This window comes from Primulina tabacum, chromosome 5 (genome assembly GCF_025594145.1).
Source record: "Primulina tabacum isolate GXHZ01 chromosome 5, ASM2559414v2, whole genome shotgun sequence".
Lineage (NCBI taxonomy): Eukaryota > Viridiplantae > Streptophyta > Magnoliopsida > Lamiales > Gesneriaceae > Primulina > Primulina tabacum.
In genome coordinates, this window is record NC_134554.1 from 3,399,832 (window position 1) to 3,417,277 (window position 17,446).

Genomic DNA, 17,446 nt, shown 5'->3' on the forward strand with positions numbered 1-17,446 from the left:
AAGACTACTATTTTTATCTGCATGCGGAAGCGAAACGTTTGTCCAAATATTATCTAAGATATCCCTGGATCAAAAAAAATGTAATCAAGAGTCGATAGATTCCCAATAAAATATCTGCTCTCATTAAAAGTAAAACAAGAACTACTGTTAATGCAAATAAAGTTTAGTTCAGTAAAACTAAAGCTGTGAAGTAAGTGTCTCGCAAGTTGGCATCTTGAGTCAAGCCAAGTCGATGGATGGGATTCAGTTATAGACAACGGCTAATTGGGATAACAAACCAACTGTCAGGTGTAACAGATAGGCTTCTTAATCGATGGTAGGCGGGGATATAAAAGGGAGATGGAAGGCTTGAGAAAGACGACGGACAAGAAAAGAAATTACAGAGGAGCGATTCAAAGGAGAGAAGAAGAGAGATCTGAAAATCATAAGAGATTGTATACTTTGTTCTTGATTAGAAACTCTGTAATTGTAATTGTAATCGAGTACCTTGGTTCATTCAATACAAGATTGGTTGCTCTCCCGTGGACGTAGGCACTTCTTTGCCGAACCACATAAATCTCTTTGCAGGTGTTTATATTGTTGTGTGTGTGAGTTGCTGTAATCCCATAACCTTGAAGAACGAATCCTAACAAGTGGCGCCGTCTGTGGGAATCTACGAGGATGGGTTCGTTAAAATTCGACATTGAAAAATTCTCAGGCAAAAATGATTTTGGCTTGTGGAGGATCAAGATGCGCGCGATCTTGGTGCAACAAGGACTTGTCGAAGCCCTGAACGGAGAAGCAAATATGGCTACAACCATGAAGGACACAGAAAAGGAAACAATTCTGGAGAAGGCCCATAGTGCAATCATTCTTAGCCTTGGAGATAAAGTCCTTCGTGAAGTCTCAAAGGAGAAATCTGCAGAAGATATATGGAATAAGCTGGAAAAGTTGTACATGGCCAAATCTTTGGCCAATCGCCTATACATGAAGCAACGCTTGTACTCCTTCAAGATCAGAGATGAGAAAAATCTCCTGGATGAAATCGATGAATTCAACAAGATCTTGAATGATCTGGATAATGTGGACATCAAACTTGAAGAGGAGGACAAGGCTCTGTTTCTTCTGAATGCACTCCCTCATGCATATGACAATTTCAGAGAAGCTATGTTGTATGGAAGAGAAAAGACAATCTCACTTGAAGAGGTCTTATCAGCCATTCAAGCGAAGGAACTTCAGAGGAACCCATCAAACAACAAAAGAACCTCAAGGTGAGATACTTCATGTGCGAGGAAGAACAGAAAAGAGATCGCAAAAGGGGCCAAGAAATCGATCCAATTCAAAGAGTCAAACAAAGTATAAATGCTTCAATTGCCATCGTGAAGGACACTTTAAAAGAGATTGTCCAGAAAAGAAAAGAAGATACCAAGAAAGGCCCAAACAAAATGATGAAGTAGCAGCTGTAGTTGATGGATACGAATCAGCAGAAGCTCTCATGATCTCAGATCAAGATCCTAATAATGACTGGATTCTTGATTCGGGATGCACTTTCCACATGTGCCCTATGAAATCTTGGTTTGAAAGCTTCACAGAATCTGACGAAGGATTAGTGCTACTGGGAAATAATAAGCCAGGCAGAATTAAAGGTACTGGCTCTATCAGATTGAGAATGCACGATGGACAAGACAGGCTACTGAACCAAGTGAGGTATGTTCCTGAATTAAAAAGGAATTTGATCTCACTAGGGACTCTTGATAGTGATGGTTTCATGTTTAAATCAGAAAATGGAACTATGAAAGTGATGAAGGGTTCATTAGTTGTCATGAAAGCTGTAAAGAGGAACTCACTGTATGTACTTCAAGGAAATACAGTGGTAGGTGGGGCTGCTATGGCACAAATGACAGCCAATAATGCAAGTCTTTGGCATTTAAGGCTTGGCCATGTGGGGGAAAAATGGTTGATTGAATTATCAAGACAAGACCTGCTGTGTGGGGACAAAATTCAAAGCCTAGAATTTTGTGAGAACTGCATATTTGGAAAATCAAAAAGAGTGCACTTCGGAAGTGGTAAACACACAACAAACAAGCCCCTAGATTATGTTCATGTTGACCTTTGGGGCCCCTCAAGGACAGAAACTCATGGAGGAGGGAGATATTTTTTGTCCATAGTAGATGACTATACCAGAAGACTATGGGTTTACATATTGAAAACAAAGGATGAAGCAGCCCTGAAATTCAAAGAATGGTTGCAGGAAACCGAGAATAAACTGGACAGAAAATTGAAACATCTCCGAACAGATAATGGATTAGAATTCTTTTCTGAATCATTCAAGGAACTTTGCAAGTCAAAGGGAATCACAAGACACAGGACTGTTGCTGGAAACCCACAACAAAATGGGGTAGCAGAAAAGATGAATCGTACACTGTTAGAACGAGTGAGATGCATGATAATAAGTGATGGTTTACCTAAATCTTTCTGGGGAGAAGCTATACATACAACATGCTACTTGATAAACCGATGCCCTTCAAGTGCTATCAATTTTAAAACACCAATGGAATTGTGGAAAGGAAGCCCAAGTGAATACTCACACCTTAGAGTATTTGGTTGTTTGGCATATGCCCATATCAAGCAAGATAAACTAGGAGCAAGGGCTCTAAGATGCATCTTTATTGGTTACCCGGATGGAGTCAAAGGATATAAAGTATGGAACTTGGAAGCCACTGGTCCTAAATGCTTTAATACAAGGGACATCACTTTTGATGAAAGCAAGATGGGCTATGGATGGAAAGAAGGGTGCACTGTGATGAGCAAAATAGGTTATCAAGAAACACCAATTGAGGTGGAGCCAATTCATAATACCCCACAAGAGTCTGTGGTAGAAGAAGAAGATGGAGTTTCCACAGGAATTACAGATCATCATTCTACTGCCCAGGATCAACAAACACACATTTTAGCAAGAGACAGGCCGAGAAGAGAAGTGAGACCCCCTAAGAGGTATGCACATGCAGACTTAACGTGGTATGCTCTTACTGTAGCTGAAGAGGTGGAGTCCCTTGAGCCAGCAACCTATGAGGAAGCTATCACTTGCAGCAAAAGAAAAGAATGGCAAGAAGCAATGGATGATGAACTTCAATCCTTACTGAAAAACAATACGTGGCAGCTGGTAAACAAACCCAAGGGGCAGAGGATACTAGGAAGTAAATGGTTGTATAAAGTTAAAGAAGGGCTGACAGAATCAGAAAAATTTAAGTACAAAGCAAGGTTGGTGGCGAAAGGTTATTCTCAGCTGGAAGGATTAGACTTCAATGAGATTTTCTCCCCGGTTGTCAAACACTGCTCTATAAGAATAATACTCGCTTTAGTAGCCCACTTGGACATGGAGCTTGAACAACTCGATGTAAAAACCGCATTCCTCCATGGAGAGCTCGAAGAAACCATTTATATGGAAAAACCTAAAGGATTTGAGCCAAAAGGGTCTGAACAAAAAGTTTGTCTTCTTAAAAGATCTCTCTATGGACTTAAACAAAGTCCTAGACAATGGTATAAGAGGTTCGATGTGTTTATGTTAAAGATCAACTTCGAAAGGAGTAGTTATGATAGTTGTGTCTACTTTAAACTCGGAGACATTGGATTGATGACTTACCTCTTACTGTATGTGGATGATATGCTCATTGCTAGTGTGAGCAAATGTGAAATACAAGCTTTAAAACAGCTGCTTAGTTCAGAATTCGAAATGAAAGACTTGGGAAAAGCCAAGAGGATATTAGGGATGGAAATCACAAGGAAAAGGGACCACAAGATTCTGTTTTTGAGCCAAGAGACATACATAAAGAAAGTGCTCAAACGTTTCAATATGCATGATGCTAAAACAGTTAGCACGCCATTAGGACACCACTTCAAACTCTCCCTGGTACAGTCACCAACAAGTGCAGAGGAGAGGATGAAAATGATGAATGTTCCATATGCCAGTGGTGTGGGAAGCATCATGTATGGGATGGTTTGTAGTCGACCGGACTTAGCCCACACAATAAGTTTGATTTCCAGGTTCATGGCCGATCCGGGGCAGTCTCATTGGGAAGCGCTGAAATGGACTCTAAGATACTTAAGGGGCACAGTGAATGTGGGATTAATGTTCAATAATCAATATGGAATCACAAAACAACCTCTTGAAGGTTTTGTGGATTCTGATTTTGCAGGGAATATAGACACAAGAAAGTCCGTAACATGTTATGTCTTTACCTTATTTGGTACAGCTATTAGCTGGAAAGCTGCATTACAATCAGTGGTAGCTCTGTCTACTACCGAAGCAGAGTTTATAGCTGTCACGGAGGCAATTAAGGAAGCAATCTGGCTGAAGGGACTCCTAGCCGAGCTTGGAATAAAACAAGAACATGTGGTGGTAAACTGTGATAATCAAAGTGCGATCCATCTGTCAAAGCACCTTGTATTCCATGAACGATCGAAGCATATTGATGTCAAGCTGCATTTTGTAAGGGATATCATCTCTAAGGGAGAAATCAAACTTGAGAAGATAGCAACTGAAAACAACCCTGCAGATATGCTAACAAAGTCACTGCCTCATGTCAAGTTCAAGTCATGCTTGCACTTGATTAATACAGTGACTGCAGAATAGATCAAGGTGGAGAATGGAGAGTAGCCAAGCTTGGAGACAAGGTGGAGATTTGTGAAGTAAGTGTCTCGCAAGTTGGCATCTTGAGTCAAGCCAAGTCGATGGATGGGATTCAGTTATAGACAACGGCTAATTGGGATAACAAACCAACTGCCAGGTGTAACAGATAGGCTTCTTAATCGATGGTAGGCGGGGATATAAAAGGGAGATGGAAGGCTTGAGAAAGACGACGGAAAAGAAAAGAAATTACAGAGGAGCGATTCAAAGGAGAGAAGAAGAGAGATCTGAAAATCATAAGAGATTGTATTCTTTGTTCTTGATTAGAAACTCTGTAATTGTAATTGTAATCGAGTACCTTGGTTCATTCAATACAAGATTGGTTGCTCTCCCGTGGACGTAGGCACTTCTTTGCCGAACCACGTAAATCTCTTTGCAGGTGTTTATATTGTTGTGTGTGTGAGTTGCTGCAATCCCATAACCTTGAAGAACGAATCCTAACAAAAGCAGTAATGAGCTCTTTTTGAGCCAGTTGAATAAGTTCGTTCGGGATCTTTCCGGTTAACTTGTTGCTATTTAATAGCCGGCAATATCAATATAAGCAATCAAGATTTACTCAACAAAATTTTAAGGGTAAACCATCAGATTATCGACGTGATGATTCAAAATGGAAATATTCAAACAGAGTGTTCCATATTACTTAACAAGGAATGAGTGACAATAAATGGTAAAGAGAGAGAACAAAAAAAAAAATGATGTGAGTAAGAATATATAAGATCACAAGAATTGTAAAGAAGTCGAATTGGGTAAAGATGGTGGAATGTGGCCTGTTAATTGATGAGTTAGATCTAAGTTGATGGGCAAAAACTTGTGTGAGACGGTCTCACGGGTCGTATTTTGTGAGACGGATCTCTTATTTGGGTCATCCATGAAAAATTATTATTTTTTATGCTAAGAGTATTACTTTTTATTGTGAATATCGACAGAATTGACCCGTCTCACAGATAAAAATTTGTTATACCGTCTCACTAGAGACTTACTCAAGTTGACGAGGTTAGCCAAATTGCCAAGCTCACTTGGATGCTTCCACTGATATTATTTCCATTCAATCGCCTGCATTATTAAAGAGATAATAAAATGAATACGAAAGGAAAAAATAAATCAATTGATTTGAATATATCAAACAACTTCGAAAATAAAAATGAGAGTCTAAAACAATACAATATTAGACAAGATCTGCTTGTGGTGCCATAAACATATCCGCAGAATCATTTCACTAATCAAAAGATTTAATATATTCTGTTGTCGATCGAGACAATATGGAATATTTGCACATGTTTCGAGCTCAAGTACCATCTTACTCTGACCCGATTAGGAAAAATTTCAGAACTCGAACTTAAGTTCAATATCGAGTTTGAGTTTTAAGATTGAGTTTTCGATTATAAATCAAGTTTTTGAAAAATAAACATTCATGTTGATAAAATATCATTTATATAAACTTAATTGTCAACGTATAAACTATTAAATAGGAAGATAAACATGAAAATTCAAATACTATCAACTCAAAATGTTAATCACTCGAGTTCTATTTTGATCAATTTTTACAATACTTATCATTTTTTACAAAAGAACCCAAAAATGCCCAATAAAAATTAAAACACAACCCAAAAATAACTTTTTTCCACATTACACGCTCTAATTTTTTTTTTTAATAAAAATTTCATCAAATCAATTTTAATAAATTGACATCGTATTCATCTATAATATCCTAATAAAAAATCTTTATCTATGTTTTAAATTTTAAAATCAAATAATCATATCTTTCATAATATAAAAAATATATTTTTAATAAAAAACATTTAAATTTTAATATAATATCTCATATTTAAAAAAATATTTAACGAATTTTTTTAATATATATGCATCTTGCGAATCAACGCAAAGTATATAGAAAGCTAGCCAAGCATTTTTTTCCCCATAAACCAGATGAAAATTTATAAACAAAGCTCAACAAAGATATTACCAGAATTTTAAAATCCCTGCATCTCGGCCACACAATTCACTCAAAAAAATGAAAGAAAACTACCATAAATCTTCTCCACTTCTCCTCACTCTGGTGAAAACCCCTATATATATAGGCTTGTGTTTGTATGTATATCGATCCCACAAAAAAATCGTCGATCAGAAGAAGAGAGAGAACCCATAATCACCATCATCAATACAAGTAGAGTATGGAATTACTGCTCAAAAGTCGCTTCTCTTCCACCAAGATCTTGCCTTTTTCCCAAAACGCTCTTGTCCTTTTCATAATCTCCGGTTATGTCCCGGGCCGCGATTTTCCTCTTCAAGAATTCGAGCTACCTTTGCTGTTGCTTTAGACCCAGTAATTCTCTTCACATTTTACTCCCTTGAAATGGATAATATATCGTGTTTGTTCAAATTGAGGTGTGTGTATTTAGTTTATATGACACAAATTGCGATCGGTGGTAGAAATTTTAACAAGAATTATTATTCAATTTGAGATTGCCATCTTCCTTTTGACTCACAATTGTAATTATTTATACGACCATTGTTTAGTATCTCAGATTCTTGAAGTACCGTGAACACTTTGATTGAATCGATGAAAGCATAGGCTTAGATGTCACTATTCTGCAATTCTTTTGAGACTTTTAAGCTGGGGAATTGGATCGTGTTAAAATTCGAGGGTTATGAATCAAAGATTTGAGAAATGTTACATTTTTTTTGGATTCAAGAGCTTGTTTCCCTGATATTCTCACTTCATTTTGTTCATCAGCGCAGATGTATGAAAAAATTAGCTTTTACTTAATTTTTGAAACTAATTTTTTGGTGACGTATTGCCTGAATCTTTTATTTGCAAATCCGAGTTAAATGGCTTGTAGGATAGTATCATGCAATGTATGCTAAAATCCTCCAACTCTTATTAAAATTCACAACCACACGCTTGCCTGAGGGAAGAATGAAGTGTTTTCTTATGTTTGTGCAATCCTTGTTTGGGCATTTAAACTCGAAACGCCTTAGTGAGCACTTAGAATTGTTTTCCTTTTGGGGGACTCTGTTCTTACCAGGAATCCACCGTAGAAAGTGAAGTCTCTTCAAGTTTTGACTTGTTTGCATGCCCCATTTGCTATGAACCACTAATAAGGAAAGGGCCTTCAGGTTTTCACTTATAAGTTTGATTTTGTGAAATACATTATGCTCTCTAGTAAGGGATCTTTAAGCAGAATTTAGATTCAAATATGAAATGTTGGCGGGCCAGCAATCTATAGATCTGGTTTTAAGTGTAAGACGTGTAAGAAATCATATTCTTGCAAAAGCATTTATCTTGATCTTACTGTAACTGATGGGCAAAAGAATACACTGAGTCAAAACCAGCAGAACAGAACTCTTCAGGTAGTAAATTTGAAGCATGTAAAACATTTATCTTGATCTTACTGTAACTGCTAATGACACATTGCCACTTGTAAAATGCCTGTAATTTGAAATTCTCTGCTTCATATTGTTTAACCTTTAGCATAAGTCATATTGCTTGAAAATCTTTTAAATTCTTGTGAATCTTGTGTTCTCAGCATTCCATCTGACATAAACAAATTGTGGTGTACTGAACCTTTTTACGAAGAAAATTGATAATGGTTGTAGTCCGAAATCAGTGGAGCAATGTTGTCTTAAATGAAGTAAAAGTCTTGCAACTCTCTTGACAAATAGTTGATATATGATTACTATTCACTGTTTTGTGATATAAAACCATATTTGCGTCTGGAACATTCAAACAGAGACTGATAACCTGGATTTCTCTATTTTAATTGATGCTCGACTATTTTTGAAGCATATCTTTCTACCTCTCTTTCTTGTGCTACCAAAAATATTTATAATATGGTACACCCTTATGCATATCATGTAGGTCATATTGGTTGTTTTTTGTCCCAAAGCCACAATTAATAGATGTTTAGACTTTTGACAAATGCACAATCTTAGGTTTAAGGGGTCTGTTTGTCTCTTTATGTGTTGCATACTAGATTTTCTGTTTGTTGATATTTGGTAAAGTTGCTACACTTTCCAGCTGCTTTATTTATCTACTTCTGGGAAGGGAAGTCATTGTGAGAGTGTTAGTGGACTTTCCCTGGAATGTATGAGAACGAGCAATGCACATTTTTCTATTTCATGATAATCTTCTCTAGAATGGCTCCCAGTTCTTGTACGAATCGAAGAATACTTCCTTGTTTTTTATTTTTATGAAGGAAAAAAAATCTTTGTATATCAGGTTCTTTAGATTTTGGAACTGGTGTAATTACTTGAGTTTAACTTCAAAGCTTTCTTTTGCCAGGAGTCCTTTTGTTTCTTTTGTATATGAGAGCTGCTGGCGCCAAAACTTCAACACTAGTGGTTTTCCTGGTCCTCAAGAAGAGGTAAAGTTTTGTTCCTCTTACTTGCAAGGGTACAATATAGTTTTCAAGCTCAATAAGGTCAAGAAATTTTTAGACAAACTCGATAATTTGTTTTGCTACCGGATGAGAGGAAAAGAAGTAAAGAAAAAGAAGGTGGAATAGTTACTGATTTAATCAGTACATGAATATATAAATTATATTCATTGACTGTATCGATAAGTGTGTATAAATTTTATGGCAGTGGATACTTGCATGCATCTGTTCTTTGTAGTGCGTATGCTAAACTATTTAGAAAGTGTGACTGAAGTATGTAAATCTAAAAGGTAATTTACTTTTCAATATACTGATTTTTAACGTAACTATTCGACTACGCCTCAAACTAAATCTTATTTTTAACGTAAATGCTTGACTGCGCCTCATTCTAACAACTAGTTTAGAGCTAAAAGGACCAACTTGTATATAAATGAGAATGGTTTAGTTTCCTACAATTGCCACATTTGCGTACTATGTTATTTTTCAAATGATTATACATGAAGTAATAGCTAATTTGGTGTGTCTTCTGTGAAAACATTTCATAGGGATAAATGTTTGGTATTCTACTATTTGCCTTTGGCCTTACCTGTTCATTTGTGAGTTATCTTGATAAAAGTCAATTAGCTGACCGTCAGAGTTTGGTTTTCCAACTTCAATTGTCATGCAAACGCGGTGTGTAATTTATTTTTCTCAGGCTTGAAATGACATGTCTCCCTAGCTGACTGTGTGAACTTTTAGCACAATAACATCTCAAATCTTTCATTCTTGAATCTTTATAACATCTATGTGAAATCCTCTTCAGTTCAAGATGGCACAAGATTATTTTAAACCAGCAGAAGGTGGCATCCTCGTAGACGTTAGCTGCGGAAGTTGTTTGTTTTCCAGGAAATTTGCCAAATCAGGGGCCTATTCAAAAGTTAGCGCTCTTGATTTTTCAGAAAATATGCTTCGCCAATGTTATGATTTCATAAAAGATGACATTTCTATCTTGAGCTCGTGAGTTTTCTTTCTTATATGGATATTTCATTTGTGCAAAAGAAAGTAAAAGGCATTGGTTATTTTTGGTTCTATAATTTTCAGCAATCTTGCCCCTTGTGAGAGCTGACATTTCCAGGCTTCCCTTTCCATCTGGTTCCATTGACGCTGTTCGTGCTGGTGCAGCCTTGCATTGCTGGCCATCTCCTTCCAATGCAGTAAGTTTTCTTGTTCGGTTGTTTGAGTCCCTACTATGTTTTGGTTCATACCAGCAAACCTAAAACTATGACATATTAAATTCATGCATATAAATGAAAAAATATACAAAAAACAATATAATCTTAATATTTTGAAGAGGAAAGAGAACAAGTCAAATGGTATATATATACTTCCCTCTTAGATTGGGTCCATGCTACACATCACCTATGTCTTTTTCTTTCTTCTCTTATATACTTATCCGAATGTATTTCTTTTCCCGATTAAAATATTCGATAATATGTGCTTAAATTTGATCGAAATGGTTAAATTTTGGTTAATTGTTCCCCTATTTTGTTGGATTTATGTCAGGTAGCTGAAATAAATCGAGTTTTGCGGAGTGGTGGTGTATTTGTTGGAAGTGCATTCCTTCGACTCCATTCATCAACTCCTCCTTTCTTAAGGCCTTTTAGACAGGAGCTTCTCATCTCGTCGATAAGCAGTACAAATCATACTATCCATGAAAGAAACAAGAAGTACAAAGATCGATTGATTGGGTTCTTACATTATAATAAATGATATCAGATTTGATTTTATTGTGACATGTTATTATGACATGATAAATCTGTTTTAGGACCACTAATATTGTCATATATATTGGATATGATTTCATTTTGATGCACGAGTATTGGTGGGATCATTTGATTGAATGTCAAACGAGCTATTATGAACACGACTTGGGTGTAAGCAGAAACATAAAATCATCGGTTCGTAAAAATATAAGGTAATTATATATATATTTTCTGCGTTTATCATTTTTTTTCAGAATACGTCAACATTTTCAATGTTACGGTCTTCATGTCAGAGTCTGACAAAGAACAACAGTTTTATAAGATTAAAACTCAAATTCAAATACTAATTAAGATCCGAACACAAAATATACAAAGTTAAAAGATCGTTGTTTTGGTTGTTATTCTTAAATAGATGAAAAAATATATTTTTATTTTGTAACCCAAGATAAAATTTTATGAGTTTGATACACTGGAAAAGATAACATGGGGAAGCTAGGTTAAATCGTAAATAGGCCCTATCCTTTGACCATTCAATGCATGATTTAGCAACTTGTTCTACGACTGCAGTTAATTCGAGTCGACTATATCCACGGTGTAGGGATAATAATATCGACCGCAAACATTATTTATATATTTTGTCCATCCCAAATTAAATGTTATGAAGTCTAACCTTAAATAATTTTATAACAAAATTATAATATGCATATATTAATAAACAAAGGGAGCAGTTTTTTTAGAAGGATGTTTATATTTTAAATAGTCATCTCCCCATATATTCAATCTGATATTAACTGGATTTAGATCGATGGATTTCAAATATATTTTCGTTATTTTAAAGAATCAAGATCATGAACTTTAAATTCACTTCTTATATGGTTATATAGTATTTCATGTTAAATATGATGTATTTCAAATTCAACCGATATCGATGTCGTTTGAAATCTATTCTATTTTGTGTAATTAATGTGTAAATAAATAAGATCATATGACTTTAAAATTTGTTCTATTATTTCATTGTTAACACTAAAACTATAATCGAAATCTATATATTTCAAATTTATATCCCTAAATGCAACCAAATATTGTTCAAAAAATATAATATAAGAGAATTATTACAAGTGACAAACGAGATGAATTTGATAACAATTATCAAACATCCCTGGGTAAGTCAAATATGAAACATATATATTTCACATGGTACGTACCGGTGAAATCCTGCAGTATGATTGCTTTGACGATTACAACGTACCATTTTGTAAAGCTACAACTAATTATATGTTACACAAAAATGTTTTTTTTAAGAAATTTTTTTTTTAAAATAGACTTTAATAGGATATTTACTTGAACCGATCGATTATATGTTACACAAAAATGTTTTTTTTAAAGAAAATATCGATGATTTTTGTTTTCGTCGTTTCGACCAAGAATATATATCATATGCGATGATTTAATGTATGAGTGATAATATCTTTTAATAAATTTGATCGGATCTTCGCATTGTGTTCATGCACAATATATCTGTAGGCTTCATTGTTGTTGTTTTTTACCATTTTTGATTTTCGAATAATAGTAATTTCAGTGGCCCTTGTATAAATCATTTATATGTAAATAATATGAAATAAAACACCATTATTATTGATATAAAAAATATAGAGTTGAATGAACCCAAAAAACTGAAATTTTGATTAGGCATAGTGGTCCAATATTTATCATTTTATTTTACATGAATCGAATGTTTCATATTCGTTGAGTAATTAATAAGGATACCAAATTGCATATCATGTTCGATCAACCTTAGCTTGATAGTACCATACCCCTCTAGTCATTTTCAAACTTTGTTTGCTAGTTCAATTATTTATTACGGTCGATAGTTTATAGTTTATTTGGTATCAATATTTTAAATTTGGAATAAAATTTTGGATTCGAGATCTAATTATAATAAATTTATCTCCGACTAATTTTTTAATTAGGGGATATGTATTAGTGTATATATGTGTGTGCATCTTATAAGACACATATAGTTTATTTTTTTATCTTTTAATATATATATATATATATATATATATATATATATATATATATATATATATATAAAACATGAATAAAGTAAAAATAAAATATTATTTTTGAAAAGCAAAATTTTGATGTAACATAGGGAATGGAGGAAGTTTGCAATAAATGAATTTGATCAATAATTCTTGAATGTGCAGATATGATATGCTTGAAACATAAAATCAATAATTCAGGGAGTTTGGTACTCCTCATAAATGATCCTACTCTGTATCGCTTATCAGTATAACAATCCGAAGAATTAATTTTACTTATTATCTTTATTTAAAAAAAGAGAGAATTTAATCATGTTTTGGTTTGTTTGATAAAATAGACGTATTCGAAAACTTAAAAACTTGCAAGAATTTTTCCATTACCTTTGAATTAACAAAACCGTAGATTTAAAATTGACCTAGTTCATATTTATCTAAACAATCAAATGATTTTAAATCATTATTTCAAATACCACAAGCCTTATACACCCTAAAATTATTTTCTAAAATTCTTCCATAAATTTGAAATTTCAAATCACATTTTTTCAGATCTATTTAATTGTTGATGAATTTTTTATTATGTATATTTCAAATCCATTCTTTTTTTGTAGTACGAAAATTAATGAAAGTTACGTTAGATTTAAAATGTTCCAACAACATTTTATGATATATAGCTAATTTGACGTCAAAGTTTAAAGTTTGAGATGAAATTTTGTATTCGAAATCAGATTGTAATAAATATATCTCCCAAATAAAAAAAAAATACACACAATACTAGCGTCATTCAAACTCAAGTTTTAAATTATTTCCCAATTTAAATCCTTAGATTAAGATAAAATAATTCATCCAAACACAACAAATTTTCAAAAACAAGATATATATATATTTGTAGACAACTCTAGATGGGACCCACAACACTAATTTTCTCTATTCACGATGTTTTTTTGTTGCTCAAAGGACAGGCATGACACGAGAGCCGTCGGTGTCGTCGTGGCCATTCCTCCAGTCGTATTTATGGGACCCAGAGTTAACGCCGTCGTGTCTCTTCACGTCATCGGCTGGGTCTCCGGTGGATCACCCGGCTGTTACCGTCGCACTAACAACGGCGTCCCCTTGAACTGTAGCATTAATTCCACTCAATCATTCATCTGCCTCATTTACTTCTCCCAGCTGCCACAAAAATTCACGTTTATTATTTAATATCTAGTCCCCAAAAAATTACACACACACACATATATATATATATAACAAAAATTTGTGTGAGACCATCTCACAGGTCATATTTCTTAAGCCATATCTATTATTTGGGTTATCGATGAAAAAATATTATTTTTTATGCTAAAAGTATTATTTTTATTGTGAATATCGGTAGAGTTGACCCGTCTCACAGATAAAGATTCGTGAGACCGTCTCACAAGAAACCTACTGTATATATTGTCGTAATATAAAATAGAAATAGCTTCACACGAGAAATATATATATATATATATAACTCGGTGGGACAAAGTTGACAATGTAATAAATAAATAATTCAATAGAAGAAGTATTTATATGTCCAAAGAATGGACTATTCTGACACTTAATCCGACATAGTCATGGGGCAAACTATTTACTAGCAGTTTGTTATAAAGAGAGACATAGTTATTATATTATAAACTCTCCAAGTCAACTTATCAGTTTAATTCCATTATTACATAATAATAATTAAATGTCGCATATGTTTAATTAATTTTATTAATCACATGTTAAATACAACATATTTATTGAAAAATAAAATACGAGAAGTTATCTAATGAAAAAAAATTTCCGAATTCCAACACTTCTTTTAAAGTATGTTTTCTGAACTACATTAATATCTGTCACCCGCTCGTTCCCAAAATAACCACATAATTAATTAACTTAATATATATTTACATGCTGTGGCAAATGCAATTATTTTTATTATCTTTATAAATAAGTTGTGGTTTATTTATTTAACCAGTGTTCAAAAGATCCAGCTGGTTTTGTTTTACACAGAGCATTATTAGCGACAATATGGAATGGCAGACACTTTTGGTACTCGATAAACTTGAATGTTCTAAACTCAACAAACTGATCAACCGGCGCCACATTTTTTGTTTACCTTATTTGAATTTTCTAATATAAAAAAGAAATATCATGTTAAATATATATATGTTCATAAAACTTAAATTAAAGTGATCAAAACACCTTTCCACAAATTCTTTTTCACTTCCAACAAGCTGTCTGGTTTGGAATACGATTCTTGAATATTATCAATTTCAAGAAAATGGAAACCCTCATTCTCTGAGGACACGACTTCTGTTTTGTTCCCCTACAAACAAGGACTTGAAAAGCTCCATCAAGTGTTTAATTAATTACTTCTTCCTCAGCAATCCCGAAACCCATTAATTTTATAACCACTTTTCCTATTAGACAAAAAGGAAAACTAAATAATACAAAACCCAAATGCAATTAATTAATTAATTAATTTCCTGCCATGTTCCCGAGCTAACATGGGGCCCTAAGCCTTATAATTGCAGTTTTGTTTATACATGTTCCATGTCTCATATATACCTTAATTCTTGATTTTATGTTTAATTTCAAATTTTATATGATTATTATACCATTAAGCATTAATCTCACAACATAAATGGATATATAAATCTGGCATTCCATTTGCCAGAAGACCATGTATTGACTTGCTTTATTGCACAGAGCACAGACAAAGCATTTAAGTAGTTTAAAGAGGAGGAAGAAACTCATAGGAGATCTCATATTCTATCCCTATTCAGGATAAAAGAAGAGTGCCAAACCTGTCTTCTTTTAAATTTGTCCCCAAAATATTGTTCTTCACTCATAAAAGAAGCACTTAATTCTCATAATTATGAAGTCTTGGCTCATCATATCTCTCTTGCTTTCATCATTTATAATCCATGAAGCTCAAGGTATTTATTTTCATTTCAAAAATTTCACTTCACCACCCTTTCTTTTTATAACTTATATATATTTTACTATGGTTATGCATATTCTTTGTTAAAAATTCATGAAGGTATGAGCTTCAGAAGAGGATCTCTAGCTGGTCAGAAGTATGATATCCATGTAAGTGTACTTGGTTTTTTCTTGAAAAATGTTCGTTACTTCTTTTGCAAATTGAATGTTCAAATTAAATTTTGCGCGTTTTGATTTGATTTAGGGAATTGATCAATTTGCTTAATCTTTTGTATTCTTAATTAATGATGTTGGTAATTATTATCTTTTTTTATGCAGCGAAAAATTGTTTCACTAAAAAGAAATAGTTATGGTGTTGAAGATGATGAAGGGATGTCAATTTTTCACCAAATCAAGAAATTTTCAGGTACAAAGAAAAGAAAATTATTGACCACTAGTCTCTCAGAGAAACATCATCATTGGCTACCAAGATTTCATGAAGATTACTATGGTCCGAGGTTTCACAGTCCTAAGCACCATTAATTTGAGTTATGCCAATGAATTTTTTTCTTTTTATATAAAAAAAATCTGTGATCAAATATATAACTTCGTGGGATCCAATATTTTTTGGCCTTGTTTAGAGGCATCTTTGGTTAGATGTGACACGTCAATTTTTCGCGATGTACGTTTTAATTTTTCTTGGAGTTGTATTTTTTTTATATTTAGTGAAAAAATTAATTATATATCAAGAAATCTAACTTGCTTGATGTCCCATTTCGTAAGAAGTACTGAATATCTTATTATTAAAAATAAATAATAATGGGTATATTTAAATTGTTTGCAGGAAGAAGTAGAAAATTAACTGCGTCCCTTACCTCTAGCACCACCAAAACAGCTAAGGTTGGTTATATATATATATATATATTATATATTTAAATGTTGAAAAAGATATTCTTATATATTTAAATGTTGAAAAAGATATTCTTATACTTCCTTTTTAATAACAAAAACATTTTATGAAAAAATTAAATACGTAAGTAAAAGGATTTATAATTTTATGAAATAATTAATTTTCCAATAATTCCATGTTTGAGAATTCAAAATACATTAGCACTCTTATCCATCCAATTCAATTAAAAATATATTTTCAATATATAAAAAAAGTAATCTTTCATGGTTCACATGTACAGAATGTGAAGAATATTGAAGAAGATAAAGATCTCTCGAACTCCGAAGGCTCCAATTCGAATAAAGAAAAAATTGGAAAAAAAGGAGAAAGATTATCAGTTAATTATTCATCGTCACTAAGTCAGGAAGTTTATCCCGACGTTATGGACATAGCTGGAATGGATTATTCTCAGGCAAGAAGAAGATCTCCAATACACAATTAATCAAGGCATTATATATAATTAAAGAAAATAATTGTGAAAATTATCATAGATAATCTTGTAAATGGACAGCGCTGCTGCGATGCTAGCCTCCAGTTTTTTCGGAAGATTTTGTGAATAGATTTTGTTTCATTATTATCTCTTAATTGTCACTGCGTACTTTTCCTGGTTTAATTTGTGTGTGTGTGTGTGTGTGTGTGTACGTCAATTACAATGATTCTTTACTAATATAATATATATATGCAGTATGCATATAAAACTTTAATTAATAGTTTTGGACATTGGACAAAATTGAATTTGTGAT

The 17,446-nt window shown here is 33.3% G+C and overlaps 1 protein-coding gene and 1 pseudogene across 1 annotated transcript; both read left to right on the forward strand.

Moving 5' to 3' along the window:
- Window positions 1-6,578: 6,578 nt before the first annotated feature.
- LOC142545566 (putative methyltransferase At2g41040, chloroplastic) lies at window positions 6,579-10,902 on the forward strand (annotated as a pseudogene).
- Window positions 10,903-15,499: 4,597 nt separating this feature from the next.
- Window positions 15,500-17,316, forward strand: LOC142544579 (uncharacterized). Its single transcript, XM_075651613.1, has 5 exons — window positions 15,500-15,771; window positions 15,876-15,925; window positions 16,094-16,181; window positions 16,599-16,654; window positions 16,945-17,316. Exons 1-5 carry the CDS (start codon window positions 15,711-15,713, stop codon window positions 17,143-17,145), a joined length of 456 nt encoding a protein of 151 aa, XP_075507728.1. The 5' UTR covers window positions 15,500-15,710; the 3' UTR covers window positions 17,146-17,316.
- Window positions 17,317-17,446: the final 130 nt, after the last annotated feature.